This window comes from Lynx rufus, unplaced genomic scaffold (genome assembly GCF_022079265.1).
Source record: "Lynx rufus isolate CCGP_SWC_20201006 ecotype Redwood Valley unplaced genomic scaffold, mLynRuf1.p SCAF_7, whole genome shotgun sequence".
In the NCBI taxonomy this organism is placed as follows: Eukaryota; Metazoa; Chordata; class Mammalia; order Carnivora; family Felidae; genus Lynx; species Lynx rufus.
Window position 1 is genome coordinate 73,177,971 of NW_025814889.1, and position 16,567 is coordinate 73,194,537.

General features: G+C 33.9%; 1 protein-coding gene across 3 annotated transcripts in view; it reads right to left on the reverse strand.

The window, feature by feature from the left end:
- The window catches only part of SCAF11 (SR-related CTD associated factor 11), a 71,288-nt gene that overhangs the window by 29,981 nt on the left and 24,740 nt on the right, over positions 1 to 16,567 (reverse strand). For 2 of the 3 annotated variants that reach the window (XM_047064923.1, XM_047064922.1), the window contains exons 3-4: positions 13,643 to 13,724; positions 9,904 to 10,061 (exon numbers count right to left, since the gene is read on the reverse strand). In XM_047064923.1, the coding sequence (XP_046920879.1) occupies positions 9,904 to 10,061; positions 13,643 to 13,703 (219 nt within the window). In that variant the 5' untranslated portion in view covers positions 13,704 to 13,724. The remainder of the gene's footprint in view (positions 1 to 9,903; positions 10,062 to 13,642; positions 13,725 to 16,567) is intronic. The other variant, XM_047064924.1, reaches the window with a different exon arrangement.

Consider the following 16,567-nt stretch of genomic DNA (forward strand, 5'->3'; position numbering starts at 1 on the left):
CAGCAAGTCATTCCTTATACTATCCTTTAGGAGATATCCAATGCATATATACATATATGGTGTACCTTTTTAATATACAGCTAAACTGAATTTTGTTTTTCTCTTAATTATGTACCTTACATTGGTTTATATTACTATTTCTGAGTGGCCCCATTCTTAATAGCACGATATGCTGTAACAGTTTCAATTTACATTTCCTTTTTTATAAGTAAGATTGAGCATATTTTCCTATTTTTAAGGGCTTTTCAAAATTCCTTTTCTTTAAATTGTTTATTCACGCCCTTTGCCTAACCTTGTTATTAGGTTGCTGGTCTTTTTCAAATAGAAATGTAGGCATTCTTTATAGATTAAGGAAAGTTGTCTTTTGATCACTCTGATTCTAAATGAACTTTATTTTGATAAAAATACTATTTTCCTGTACTTTCAAAATTAATGTGTATCAACTATTAAGTGTTTCTCTGTTAATACTATTTAAATATTTGTATAGGTTTATATTATTTAAATAATTTAAGGGCCATCTGGCTGGCTCAGTCAGTAGAACATGCAACTTTTGATCTCAGGATCATAAGTTTGAGCCCCACGTTGGGTGTAAAGATTACCTTAAATATAAAAAAAAATCTTATTTAAATAATTTAAAATGGAGTATATTGTCCACTAGGGCAGGAGGGAAGATTCTCTACAATATGAAAATACCAAAAGGTGACATTAATACACATGATTACAAAAGTAAAACAGGATTTTAACAATGTAATTAGCAATACTCTAAAAGACCACAAGATAGTAATGGAATTTTAACAAATTATCTTATGTTCCCTAGTGAAAAATGCTGTGATTTTTGCCTTTCTGGACCTTGGAAGATATCAAGATATGCTTATACAAGTTCAGATAGATCAGACAAATGTTGCCTCTAGTCATAGAATACATTTTCACAAAGTCTGTGAATCACTTTGAGAGCAGCCAAAATATAAATTGAGTTACTTTACTACTGTGCTAAAAAGTAATTTTTATTTTCCTGTTAAGTAAGTAGGCCTTGAAAAAATGCTTTACCACATCTTATTAGGAAATGTGACCTTACTAAATTAAATTGGTTCAGACTGGTAGAAGCCAGCTCAGCTTAGTTCCAAGTACCATGGATTTAGGATGCTATTACTTTCCCTACAGAAAACAACCATAAGAAGCTTTGCAACAAGTAGTGACATAAAGCTGTCCATATCTTTTTTAAAACTGCACTGCAAATAGCAATTCTAGTTCAAAGAATTTGACAACGTGAATGTTTACATTAGCATTTACTATATGAAATTTCTTAAACTAGAATTTGTATTAATATATTTATAATTAAAAAGAATATTTAAAAGTAAAACCTTTCACATACTTCTTATAAATAACCAAAGTTTCAGAGTATACTTATTTCTATTTCAAAGGTAAATTTAGATAAACATTCATAAAAAGATAAAACAATGCTTCCTTCATGTTTTTTTGCTTCCTTCAATGTTAAAAAAAAAAAAAAACTATTAAGAAAGATGTACAGAAGCTCTGGATTGCTGTCTACTTTCAACTCTTGCCCTAATGTATAACCTTAAGCAAGTTACACAGACTCTATGTATCTCGGTTACCTCATTTGTGAAAATGGGGATAACAGAACTTATCTCTGAAGTTCTTAAGGGAATCAACGGAATTAGTTTAGAAGTGTATGGCATACATTAAGCATTGGGTAAAGTCTTCTAAATATCAACTAACTTCACTGAACAACAACAACAACAGACTGGTTTATTAACAAAAATGATAATACAATATGATGTATTATTATACATGCATGTGAGAGACAGGAGTTCTTAATGATTTTCTGTTGTGTTTGCAAAGTTCATGGCATACATGGAAATTAATATGTTTCATTTTACTATATCTATTTCAATTTGTAACACTAAGATCTAAAGAAAGCCACTGTGTTCAAGAAATTTACTCTATATCAGATGCACCCAATCGTTCAAAAACTCTGAAATTGCATAACCTTATTTTCTTATTAAATTTTCTTGGATGACATCAGTAAGTGGCACTCTTGCCTTTAGTGTTCAAACTAACAGTTTCAACCTGAGCCATTCCATTTTGATCTGTTTCAAATAATGGGGTTCTGAGTAAGATTTTGTTTTTGTTCTTTTTTCCTTAAGCATAACTGCCACAGATTTGTTTCAGGTTTCATCTGAAGAAAGGGTTCTACTGCTATTACAAAACAGAAAAAAGTAGTTGGAAAACCACTGATATATATTATCACAATCTGTATATACTTAAAGTTTCTAAATCTAGTTGCTACTAGAAAACAAGTAAATAGGTTTTCTTTGGCTCAGGCTCGGCCATCAGAAAAAATGCTGAAAACCAAGTTATCCTCCTCAGTTAAGGAAAGCACATGTCAGAAAACAAGCTACCTATAGTAGACAAAGTACATTTGCAATGGCTGTTGAGAAATGATGGTATACCTTTCTGACCTTAGAAGAGTTTAACAAAACATTTCAGAGGGGAAACAGAAAAGAAATTCAGTCATCCTCAAGTCTTCATTGAATACTTCAATAAATTAAGACTAAAGAAGAATGAAAAAGAAATCAAAACATATTTTTAAAAATTAAGAGGATCTTTAATTTTTTTGTTAATGTATACTATAATAAAAGTACAAGGCTACCTTAACATGGCAAAGTTCAAAGACACCATCAATGACAGGTATTAATAAAATTACACATTAATTTTTGTAAATTTTTGTTAATTTTTGTAAATAAAATTTACAAACAGGTTTTTGAAAATGGTTTATACTGTCTTACTTTTAAGGCAGCCCCAAGGGTATTTCACGCTTATAATCCAGCAGATATCCATTCAGAAAATGTCAGATATTTTACTTAGTTTTCATAGTTTGTTACTAACATAACTAATTTTGTTTTTAAGTTGTAGGTTTTTAAAAATACACATTTAAAGTAGAAAATTTTGAATATACTTAATTGTGCTTAAAAAATGTGATTTTAGCTTTGAAGAAAATTATCCCAAATTTTGTTTTCCTTATATACAACCAAAATAAAAACCCCATGATTGTTCACCATTTTTATTCCTTATATACAATAAAAATTAGTCTTCAATTAATCACCTATTTAAACCAATATGACTCTCATTTCAATACTTTGTAAGTATCTAATTTAGTTTCATAAAGTAATTCAATCACCATTCAATTTTGTGATACAGCTACAAAATTAATAGAATATGATCACTGCTTTACACCGTAATGTGTATTAAAAAACAGAGCATACATTTTATTGTGAATGCTCTGTACTAAGGCTGTATCAGTTAAGTAGGCAATTTTGCTAGGAAAAAAAATCTTCCTAATGATTTCAGTAAAACATACCCTAGTATTCTGAAGCGTTGTAAATTCCCAGCTCAGACAAACCCATATTTAAATGTAAGAACAGGAAACCTTCCTTATTTGGAATTCAGGATTCTTGATTTCTAATATTTCTTGCTTCCTGTTGCTGCTCTATCCTCAATCACAAAGGCTGCCTACAGATAGCCCCTCCTAGAGAGAGAGAAGCAAGTGTTAAAGATAAGTGCTTAAAGACTAAATCTCAGTACCTATGCTTATTAAGTAGGTTTGTCTGTTCATGGGAATCTCTAGAAAATCTATCTTTCCTTCTAACAAATAGAGCATGTTATATAAAACTACAGTTCAAAAGCAAATAAAGATGATTTAGGAATGCATAACATTAGAAGCTTATTTTAAATCTGTTTACAAGAACTTATTTTTCTTGTTGATGGTGCCAATATACCTAGCCTGGACCTCCAAAGAAAGTGCTCACCTGTAGTCAGACTACATGTTCCCTATCACAATTAACCACTTCTTTCAATACATCCTTGTCAATCCATAATTAGTAAAACTGTAGGTTTTTTTTTTAACAACTCTCAGGAATGTATTCCTAAAGGACAAATGACTGTCGGTGACAAAATTAACACCAAGAAAGCATTTGATCTAACTACTCAAAAGGAACCCCTTCACAAGACACAACAGTTGGGTAAGAATAACTTTTAATTCTTCTTTTTACATGTAATAGTTAATACTTTCTTTTTCTAGAAAAATAAAACAGAAAATTCCATAAACTACCCGTATAAATCATTTTCAAATTCTAACATTTAAAGCTAGGCTATACAAAAATACACATTAATTTACCCAACTGGTAAAAACAGTATTAAATGAAAATGTATTACATTTATGCTTTAGATAATGAGTGTTCACTTTAGATAATGAGTGTTCACATTAAAAAATGTGTTCAAATGTAAAAAATAGTCTTTGCTCTATCAAAGGTTTTTACCAAAGGATTAATCCACAAGGTGAAAACCATAGGGGATTTGGAATAATTAGTCACAAATCCAAGTTCTGGAGGGCTCAGAACTAGCAACCTCTCTTACCACTTTAAGTATGAAGGTAGACAGTCCTGAATCACCAATTGCACGAGTTGTAAGAATTGAATGAAATAATGTATTTGACAATGCTTTACAAATTTTAAAAGATAAGGACTAACAGTATTCTTCCACAGATGTTTAAATTCTTGTTCACAGAGAACTACATAACATAGGTTTAGGAATAGAGAAAAATTAAAATTCCAGGAGAAACTGAAGAAATCCAGACAATTAAAGCTTTGCTGATTATGTTATTTAAAAGTATTCTAATTGGGGCGCCTGGGTGGCTCAGTCGGTTAAGCGGCCGACTTCGGCTCAGATCATGATCTCGCGGTCCGTGAGTTCGAGCCCCGCGTCGGGCTCTGTGCTGACAGCTCAGAGCCTGGAGCCTGTTTCAGATTCTGTGTCTCCCTCTCTCTGACCCTCCCCCGTTCATACTCTGTCTCTCTCTCTGTCTCAAAAATAAAAATAAAAACTTTAAAAAAAATAAAAATAAAAAAAAAATAAAAGTATTCTAATTACCACAATGTGTAAATTTCTCCTCACTGCATAAAAGAACATCTGTATATAAAACACATCAGTAGTCAGGATATAAGTCAACTAACTGTTCATATTCTGATTTTTTGGTATGTATTATTAATTCAAAAATATATTCCTCACCCGACTGCACTGAATACTGTCGTCTGACTTCTTCAAGAACTGTACTCATTGCAGTAAGACTCTCTTCATTTCTAGCCTCACAAAAGAAAACATACCTTTGCCAGTTGTCCAATTCTGGTTTCATTAACCTTACTTTCTCAAACTGAAGCTGTCAGCATTTGATATGAAATGCAGGACTGGGATAAATAAGTTGAACAAGGATAATTTGCTTATAGCAGGAAAGTTAATCACATTAAAAAAATATTTACAAGATAAGGGAAATATTTTATATTACTTTACAGATAAAAAAAAAAAAATCCAGTGGGTAATCAGAACCTCCTAATCACATATATTGTGTGTCCCTTTGAACAGGATAATAATAACTCTTAAATACTTCAAACATGAAATGCTTCCAAGGCCTTAAACTTTAACTGTTTTAGGGCCAAAAATTTTAACTTCTCAGCAATCCACCAAATAATAAATCCTATTGTCTCAACCAGTGTGTGTGTGGAAAAGGTATCTTACTGTCTATAGAAAATCACAGTTATGATCAGCTGTCACTACTACAGTCGTGTGTAGACTTCTTCTCTAGCCTTCACCTTTCTAATTATCTACTTTAAAATGTGCAAACTCAGAGGATCAAGGTTAAACTTATGCAAAGTAAAAACTGTCAATATGCTTAGACTGTATTGGTATAACACAGGTAAGATAGATAGATATATATATATATATATATAATAAGTAAAATATAGGTAGATAATTTAGATAAAATAACTTTTTGAGTGGCTGCTTAACTTTAATGTATTGCTCTATACATATTTTATCACTTCAAAGGTCTTGTTTAGTTTCAGATTTCTCAGCTCTAATACTAATGCTTTAAACTAATAAAAATTTCAACTTCCCTCAAGTGTCAATTACTGTTTAGTTCAATATTCTATTTCCACATCATTATCATTATTGTTTTACAAACCAATAGAATTCCTTGAAATTAACATGGTCATAGTGGACATGCTTAATTTCAACTTATTCTAGTGTCCCCAAGGGCAGGAAACTACGTTATGGGCCATGAAGGCCACCACAGGTTCCATTATCCTCAATCTTTCTGCCCTGAGTAAGGTGAACTATGTAAAATACCTACAGACTAAGCTCAGTTACTTGATCACTTTAAAGTCCTTACATGGCTTTTGTATTAAATAACCACAGAGCCAAAATTTTAGAGCATGAAAAGATTAAAGCTACATTTGACTTTGGATATAGGTATTTTAGGAGCATGAAAAATTTCAGGAGGGTGTCTAAAATAAATACACTACACTACCTTCAGTTAATTACAGAGGAGAATTTCTTCAATGCCTAAAATATTAAGGTGAAAGTAAATAAATGAGTCCCTCTTTTTGGTTCTTGATACCCATTCTGAATCATATCTCAATGAACCTGAAGTACAAATTTCAGCTAGCTCAGCTCAATTTCTAAAAGACACATAAGCTAGGAAGATGATTCTCAATACATTTTGCACCGTTTTCTTATTATGTAGATTTTTAACTATAAAACTCACTTTGATTTCTACCTTTTTACTAAAAAGGAACATTGGTAAAATTTTAAACAACGGATCAATTTTTTAAATTATTTTCATTTCTGGCTATCCCTTGAAGTATTTAGCAAAAAATTAGAGTTCAGAATCCTTGCCATAAATATCAAATAAACACTGACATGGTAATTTAATGAAAGAGTATTTTAAAAGCCTTTGTATAGGGCCTGGCTGGTTACAAGAATCTGAATACAGATATACATATCCTAATCATGAAGTCCAAAGTAAACTGCATGCATCTCCTTAAAAACAGAAGGCAGCTAAGGAAAACGAGAGGCGAGAGCTTAACAAATAACGGCCATGAAAAAAACAAAACAAAACACCAGTGAATCTGAGAACTGATTCTATTTGTCAAAGTACATATATACTTCAAAACACATCCAATTTTTATCATACCAGTAAAAGATTCAAACAGAAAATTTAATTCAAAGCCTAAGTGATTTTGTTAACCAATATTCATTTATTATTTATAATGAATAATTTATTGGATTGTGCTCTTGTTACTGCTCAATTTAATAATGGCTGCTATCCCAATTAGGGACAATGAAATAATTCAGAACATTCTCTGGTTATTCTCTGCTTCCAAGGTAAATCACTTTTGTTTAAACAATACCACAACTACCCTGCCGCCTCTCCCTACTTTTTTTTTTTAAGTTTATTTATTTTGAGAGAGAGAGCATTTGAACAGGCTAGGGGCAGAGAGAGAGAGAGAGACAGAGAATTCAAGCAGGCTCCTCGCTGTCAACACAGAGCCTGACTCAGGGCTTCAACCCAGGAACCTCAAGATTATGACCTGAGCTGAAACCAAGAGTCGGATATGCCTACCTGACTGAACCACCCAGGCACTCCTCCCCCTACTTTCTTCTAAAAGCAAATTGGCTTTGGGGCACCTGAGTGGCTCAGTCGGTTAAGCAACCAACTCTTGATTTCAGCTCAGGTCATGATCTCATGGTGCTGGTTTCAAGCCCCACATTGGGCTCCACGCTGAGCCTGGAGCCTGCTTTGGATTCTCTCTCCCTCTCTCTCTGCCCCTCCCCCATCCACATGCTCTTTCTCTCAAAATAATAAACATTTAAAAAAGTAAAATAAAAGCAATTTCCAGGCTCCTGGGTGGCCCTGTGTCAGGCTCTGTGCAGACAGCTCAGAGCCTGGAGCCTGCTTTGGATTCTGTGTCTCCCTCTCTCTCTGCCCCTCCCCCACTCACACTTTGTCTCTCACAAATAAACAAACTTTAAATAAATAAATAAATAAATAAATAAATAAATAAATAAATAAAATAAATAAAATAAATGCAATTTGGCTTCAGCAAAATGTTTCTATCCAAGAGAGTAACACAAAAGAAAGAAAATATTACATGTAAGAAAAGTGTTGATTGCAACACTACATGTTATCAAGTATTTTCAATTTAAAAACATTCAACAAGAGTTAAAAACATAGATAAGTTTAGGACTGTCTAGTGGAGTTGAACATATGTACAGTCCACAACCTACTAGTAGTTCCACTTCTAGATATATACCCTAAAGAAAACTGGAGCATTTACACCATGATAAACACCATGACTGTGTTAAAGATGCATGTAGAGTATAAGGATAAAGAATCAGGTCTATTTGATACATTCTAATTTCACAGAGAAAAGCACATACTCAGACTATGCTGCTGAACCTTACAATTATGTGATCACTAAATACAATCTTATAAAAGCACTGAGTTGAAACCTTCTACCCATCTCATAATGTTGCTTCTCTACTGGAAGCAAAATGTCTAGTTTTAAAATATTTAATCACAAAGCAAACCAAGGTACATTAAATCTTTAATTTGGTGGCAGAGAAAAATATGCATTCCTATTTCATTAGTCAATGCCCCTTACAAATACATGGAGATTTATAATTATATTAAATAATTAAATTAAACTCAATATATTTTTCCCAAAATACATTTGTACCTCTCCTTAGTCCCTTCTTGCCAAGAACAGTTTAGGCTTTAACCTAATTAGAGCTGTTTCCAAGTATACTATGAATTCAACTGGTATAACAAATCTTCTTTCCTCCTTCCAGAACTAGGTCACAGAGTCAGTATACAGTTACCTTCTCCTTTCTACACTATTAATGAAAATGTAAGTAAAACACAGAACTCTGAAAACCCCAACTATGTAATAAGCAATTAATTCCAATGTGCTTATAGGGACATCAAACAATTTGAACGCAACTACTGCTAAAAATATTTTTGAGATTCATCTCATCTCATTTTTACACACTAAAAAACTACTAACTCAAAAATACAGCATGATTCCTATGACAATAAATTTTTACTTCACAATTCATAACAATGGGGTTTATAATGCATCTTCAAGGTACCAGTACCATAATCTACTTGGCCTGAACTAAGTCAACATAATACACTGTAAGCCTAAAATGTATTGTTTCTTAATCACTTACTATCTATCTATGAAGAATCTCAGTAATGTCTCTAACTCAGACTCTGAAATTAGTTCACAATATATTAAAAATGGTATCAGAAAATACAGTTCTAAATTCAGCCTCTTTAAGCTATGAAATCTTGGTCAAGTTCTAGGAACACAAAATTCAAGTTCCTCATCTGTGAAATCTAAGGACACTACTTCATCTGCTCTTATTCCACAAAGCTGATATAAGAAGAAATCAAATAATCTATTTAAAAATTCTCTCAAAGGGGCACCTAGATAACTCAGTTGGTTAAGCGTCCAACTCTTGGTTTCGGTTCAGGTCATGATCTCACAATTCGTGAGTTCGAGAGCTGCATCAGGCTTTGCACTAAGAGCACAGAGCCTGCTTGGGATTCTCTCTCCCTCTCTTCCCTCCACCCTTTCCCTAACTAAATTAAATAAACAACAACAAAATTCTCTAAAAAATATAAAGCATAAAACAGGTAGAAGGTAATATTAGTAATAAGCAGTATTATCCCAAGAGTTGGGTCAAGTACACCATGTATGAATTACTGCATTTCTACCAAAGAAAAAAAATTTAATCTATTATTCCCATAAGATTTTTTTAAAGATATGCACTTAAAATCTAATTATAAAGAACAAAAAATATGTGTTAAAAAAAAACAAAGAAAATATACTAACAGAATTTGAATAATACAAGGAAATTTGTCCACAGTAAGGGGAAAATACGTTACTGTGAAATAATTTATAAAAGGCATTACCAACTCTAGGTGGAATGATACCACGTTAGGGAACTAAAATACAGTAATACTTAATTTACTGCCATACTCACCTCTGCCCATTTAAGAATACAGGTCATGCAAAAGACATGATTACAGCTTTCTGGAAAACCAACTTCTTTCTCTAATAGGCAATTAAGACATATAGGACATCTGTCAGCTTCACTGTACAACAGACCAGTGGTAGCAGTATTATCTTTGTTTTCTTCACCTATAAAGTAAAGCAGTCACATATGCTTTCAAGTTCTCCAGACCAAATGACATATGTTTGTGGCAGTAACCAGAACTAGATATTCTAAGGGGCCCTCCTACTACAAAGTAATTAGATAAACATACTCCTTGAGCATAATACCTTCAACATTTACTTATTTATGCTTTTTTAATAGGGGAGTGAAAAGAATTTTTCATTAATTTTAAAATAAGTAATAGTAACATGGTTCAAAAACTTTAAAGTAAAAAAATGTTACAGTGACAAATCTCCCATTCAAATCTACTCCATCCGTCTAGTCCCACTGAATGCAACAAGTAACAACTATTAAATTCTTCCGTGTTCTTCCAAAGACCTTTTTTTTTAATGCATAGACAAGCAACTCTTAAAACATGCCCTTTTAAAGCTCTACTCCATCCATCCAGTCCCACTGAATGCAACAAGTAACAACTATTAAGTTCTTCCGTGTTCTTCCAAAGACCTTTTTCTTTTTTAATGCATAGACAAGCAACTCTTAAAACATGCCCTTTTAAAGCTCCTTCTTCATACAAATACTAGACCACTATATACACTAGTCTGCATTTTTCTGTTTTAACCTATTATTGATGGACATTCTGTTTGTTTTCCACCTTTGGCTATTACAAACAATGCTGTGATGAAAAACTGTCATTTCACATTTTTAAAACAGCGTATCTACAAGATAAATTTCTAAAAAATAAATTGCTACATCAACATGTATGTACATTTGTAATTTGAATAGATACTGTCAAATTACATCCCTTACAGTTTGTACTAATCTAAATGTCCACCAGCAATTAAACCTACAAGAGTATCCATTGTTGGCTCAAAACTAAAGGAAACTCCAAGGTTCAACATAAAATGAAACAAAAATAAAGAAATGGTCAGCTGAAATGCAAACAATGTACACAAAGCAAATGGAAAAATGGGGATTATCCTGGGAGCAAGTGTCCATATTAGTGTTCATATCTACAGACTAACCCTTACAACCAACCCAGATAGGGGAACTGATCCTAAGAAACTTTTTTTTTTAATTTTTTTTTTTTAATGCTTATTTCTGAGACAGAGAGAGAGAGAGAGAGAGAGAGAGCATGAGTGGGGGAGGGGCAGAGAGAGAGAGGGAGACACAGAATCCGAAGCAGGCTCCAGGGTCTAAGCTGTCAGCACAGAGCCCTACGCGGGGCTCGAACTCACAAACCATGAGATTGTGACCTGAGCCAAAGCCGGACGCTCAACCGACGAGCCACCCAGGCGCCCCAAGAAACTTTTTATTTTTGGGACAGAGAGAGACAGAGCATGAACGGGCGAGGGGCAGAGAGAGAGGGAGACACAGAATCGGAAACAGGCTCCAGGCTCTGAGCCATCAGCCCAGAGCCCGACGCGGGGCTCGAACTCACGGACCGCGAGATCGTGACCTGGCTGAAGTCGGACGCTTAACCGACTGCGCCACCCAGGCGCCCCAAGAAACTTTAATATTAAGTTAAGATCCCCAACGGGACTAAAGTAAAACATGGCTTCAGAGAAAAGCAAATACAAATCCTCTGAAGAAAAACATTCCTTATTAGGCCCTCAGAATTCTAGAGATAAAATTTATCAAATGTGAGTTCATAATCAAACAATACCAAACCTAACAAAATAAGTTGCCTTGAGTAAGAATCAGCAGAAATAAGAATTTACTTAGATTTATTTTTTATATTAATATTTTATATATTATACTTATTAACTATAAATGTACTTAGATACCCATTGGCTTCAAATATAAGAATTTTCAAATACCACACAGAATAATTAAACACCATGTTAGACCCAGAAGGAAAGAATATTTGTGAACTGGAAGAAATTTCAGAAAAGAGACATAAAAGGAGAAAGGAGAGTATGAAATGAGGTCAGAACAAAGTCTAACACACTAATTGAAGCCCAATATGCATAGTTAAAGCAGTAATGGCTGAGAAAGGAGAAAGTAAACAAAAAAGATCTAACAGATAAAGGACATATAGGTATGCTACAAGAAAAATAAAAATAATCCATGCTAGAAAAAATGTAGCAAATCAGTACAACATCAAAGATAAAAAGATCTAAGAAGAAAGGGGTTGTGGGAGGGAAGATGGGCTAAATGGGTAAGGTGCACTAAGGAATCTACTCGTGAAATCATTGTTCACTATATGCTAACTAATTTGGATGTAAATTTAAAAAAATAAATAATAAAATTAAAAAAAAAAAGATCTAAGAAGTAAAATGTGGGTGCATCCAACTCTTGATTTCAGCTCAGGTCATAATGTCACAGTTCATGAGACTGAGCCCCAAGTGCGCCTGCTTGGGATTCTCTCCAGCTTTCTTGCCCCTCCCCTGGGCACATGTGCATGCTCAGTCTCAAAATAAATAAACTTTAAAAAGTCAAATGGGGGAATGGACAGATCATCTATAAGGGACTGACAATTAGGTTGAAAAGAGATTTCTCTTTTCTTTTTTTTATCAAGAAGGAAAAAATAGTTTATTACTTTGGCAGGCAAAGGAAGCAGTCTAAGACTTCAAAAAACCTTCAAGGCTGCCCTGAGGAAGAGACTGGGGGGTTTTATAGGGAAATACAGGATCTAGCCAGCTTTAAAAGGAATTGTGTGCTGCCAGCTTCTTTCCTCATGTCTTTAGGGTTCCTGTGGTGTCTAAACAAGGTGTCTGTCCAATCAGATGGGAGCCCTCAAATTTGGGGCAATGGCTGGGTAGAAGCCAGTGGCAAAGGCAGTGAAAGGATTCAGCTGAGGGCAGAACAATGGAGATAGAAGTTTACTGAATACACCCCAAGGGAGCAGCAGACAGGACAGCAGAGGAGAAGCTGTCTGCCTGAAAACAGATTTCTTGATAGCAAGAAAAGAAAACCAGAAAGTGGTTAAATAATATCTTCAAAGTGCTAAGAGAAACAAATCAATCCAGAATTATATATCTATCTTTGAACAGTTTTGAAGAAAATAAAATAAATACAAAAAGTTTAAAGTTTACCACCAACATACTTTCACTAAAAGAACTTAAAAGTCTTTCTCAGGAAGAAAAAAAGACGTGGAAGAAGAAATTCCCCCAAACACTATCTATATTAAAATATCAACTAATTTGTGGTGCTTGAAAAAATCAATAATGGATGACTATAACCTATAAATCAAGAGTAGAAAGATCAGAGTTAAAGTGTTCTAATTCTTTTCCTATTAACAGTTAATATTCAAATATTAGTTTTAGAAGCAGAGGAAAAGATCAATGCTATTTTAAAAACCAACAAAGATTTCAACATCAAAAACCAAAAAAGGTATATTGTAAGACCAGTAGGGAATAAAAATTTAAGAGGAAAAAGAAAGAGCTGAAACAAACCAAAAACCTTGGCCAATCAAAAATAAGACATGGGAAGAAGAGTAAAAAATGTGTGCAGTTCTTATTCAGGAAGATTATTTCAGAATTTAAGAACGATAAAAATAAGTGAAAACAAAAAACTCCTTGTATATTTTGAAATGCATACAAATGAACAGGCTAGAACACTAAGTTTTACTTTCCACACACAAGCTTTATAAAAAATAAAAGGTTACCTTCCATGTCTTCATACTCCTGATCTCCCACATTTAGGGTATATACAGTTTTCTTCTTCATTTCTCCTTGAAAAGGGGTATCCTATAGGATGAATTAAAGTAGAGAATTTTTATGTTTGCCTTCTCCCAATATCAATGAAAAACAGAAACAAAAACCCAGAACTGTAAGAAATTACTTTACACATAAAAGAATACAGTACAAGCCAAGACAGTAAATTTTATGGATAATCCAGTACTCTTTTATATTCTTTGCCATCAAGCACAGTCTTTCAAGTAAAAACCTTATACAAGTATTAAGCAACAAAGACTAAATGATATATTTTGTGGTACAGGCATAAATATAATTGGAGCTTAGGGAAAAGAGATCGATTTGAACTGGAGTTTTCATTGAAGGTAATAGGTTATGTGTGTTGAGCAGCTTAAGGCATTTAAGGTACAACATAGTATAAAGGAATAAAATAGCATTTAACTAGGCCAATCTGACAAGAACAAGAAGAGTAAGTGCATAAAAGTATGAGAGAGAGACTGTATGTGTACTAAGGAGCAATATATGCCAAGAAGTTCATCTGAAAGACTACAGTAATGGGTAAGTAAAGCGATAAGCAGAACAATGTAAATCAAGTAGGGACAGATGATCTCCAATGACTGAAAAGTTTAGATCCAGTCTTAATAGATTCCTCTGAAGAAGACTGAAAATGATAAAAGTGATGTAAATAAATAAATATTTTATAAGAATGATCTGCCAGCAAAGCACAGAAATGGATTAGAGCAGGGAGAGATTAGAACCAGAGAGATTTGCATAGCTAGAGTAAGTAACTGGCTGTGAAGTGAATGGAAAAGCAAAGAATTAGCAAACTGAAGAATCTGAGATATGGTGACTAAATAAATACAGGGAAGGAGTCAAAGATTATGCTGGCCTAGAGACTAAGAAAATGGTGATTACAAGAGGCAAAATGAGAAACATGGGGAAGGAAATTAATTTGTTAGTCAAGGGGAACAAGTTTATGAGGTTAAATTATTTTTTAAGTCAACTCAGAATTTTTTCTTGAATTGATGCAAGACACATGATTATTACAATGAGCTGTTCAAATACATTTTGGAATATCTAGGCACAAGAAATCCCCAATCTCACCAGTTATGATTCTCCCATATTTATATGAAGTAATTTTTGTATTATGTATGTATTGCCCAGGAAAATTCTCTTCTAGGCTAAATAAGCAGAAAAGCAAAGACCCATACTTTGGTTCAAAAGCCAACTATAAAGCAGAAGATAAGAACATAGAAGAATGATTTAGAGGTTTTAGTAGAATGAAAAAGCCAGAATCGGTGAGGATTAGAATTACTTTAAAAAGTTAATTTAGGGGCACCTGGGTGGCTCAGTTGGTTGAGCGTCTGACCTCGGCTCAGGTCATGATCTCACTCCTCGTGAGTTCAAGCCCCTCGTTGGGTTCTGTGCTGACAGCTTGGAGTCTGGGAGCCTGCTTCAGATTCTGTGTCTCCCTCTCTCTGCCCCTAACCCACTCGCATTGTCTCTCTCAAAAATAAATAAACATTAAAAAAAATTTAAAGTTAATTTAATAACAGTCTGCCTTAATAAAGGCAGAAAGTCAAAAACAAGAGAAAACTTCCCCCTCGGCGTACATTTGCAACGTTTTAGTTCTGATGCTGTTGTTCAGAAACAACAAAATGATGAATGTCCAGGAAAGAGGACTAAACTGGTTAACAGCCTTGGAAACTATGTCATACACAAAAAACGTAAAGTAGTAGAATGGTCAGCCTGGAAGAACAGAAAGCTTAAGGAGAAGGTCAGCAGTTACCTTCAAATGGAATGGGCTATTCTGAAGGGAGGTAGAAAGACGTCCAAAGACTTTCTTGTGGGCTTTTTTTTTTTTTTAATTCAAAGATTTACTGAGTGCCATAGGTATACTCTAGTCAGTGTCTAAGTATAGCACTGAACAAGACAGACAGAAATTCCTGCCTTTACATTCAAGTAGGAGAGAAACAATAAACAAACTAAAATATCTAGTATACTGAGATGCTGAGGAAAATAAAATAATACAATTATAAAATAAATATACTTAGTGTGGTTAATAAGTGAGAGAGTGGAGAAGCTGTTATTTCATACAAAGTATTTAGGGAAAACTTTTCTGATAATGTGACATTTTAACTGGCAATCTGAAAGAAGCAAGAAAGAAAATTATGTGAATACCCAGAGGACCTGCATTCTAGGCAGAAAAGAACAGCAAATATGAAAGTCTAAAGGCAGGGGGAGGGGGACAGGTCTGATATGTTCAAGGAAAAACAAGGAGATAAGTGTAGTTAGAACAGAATGAAAAAGGGGGAAAGTAGCAGATGAGGGCAGAGAGGTAATAAGATCATGCAACACCTTTAAAGGCTGAGGTAAACACATTGGCTTCTTCTCTGAGTCACATGGGCCAGTAGCAGGTTTTAAGCAGAGGTGGTGGCCAAGGAAAAAGGAAGGAGATTAGTCATCTAGGGAGGGACAGTGGCCTATATCAGAATAGTAGCAATGGTGATAAAAAGTGATCAAATTCCAGCTATTTTCAAAATACAGCCATCAGAATTTTAGACAGACTGAATGCGAGTATGTGTTAGAGAGTAAGACTACAGGATAATTCTAAAGTATTCTGATCTGAGCAACCACAACAGTGGAATTGACAGAAGATTACTTTAAAAATATTCAGATAGTCATAGGTTACTCTACTTGATATTCATTCAGAATCACTTCATCAATTCATTAACACTTGACAACTTGTTACAAAAGCAGGATACCTCAGGCACCACTCCAGACCTAGTGAATAAGAATCTGCATTTTATCAAGATTTACACCTGATTCATTATCTATGTTAAAGCCTGAGAAACATTGTTCTAGACAAAGTCCCAACTTAACTGATTTTACAGGCA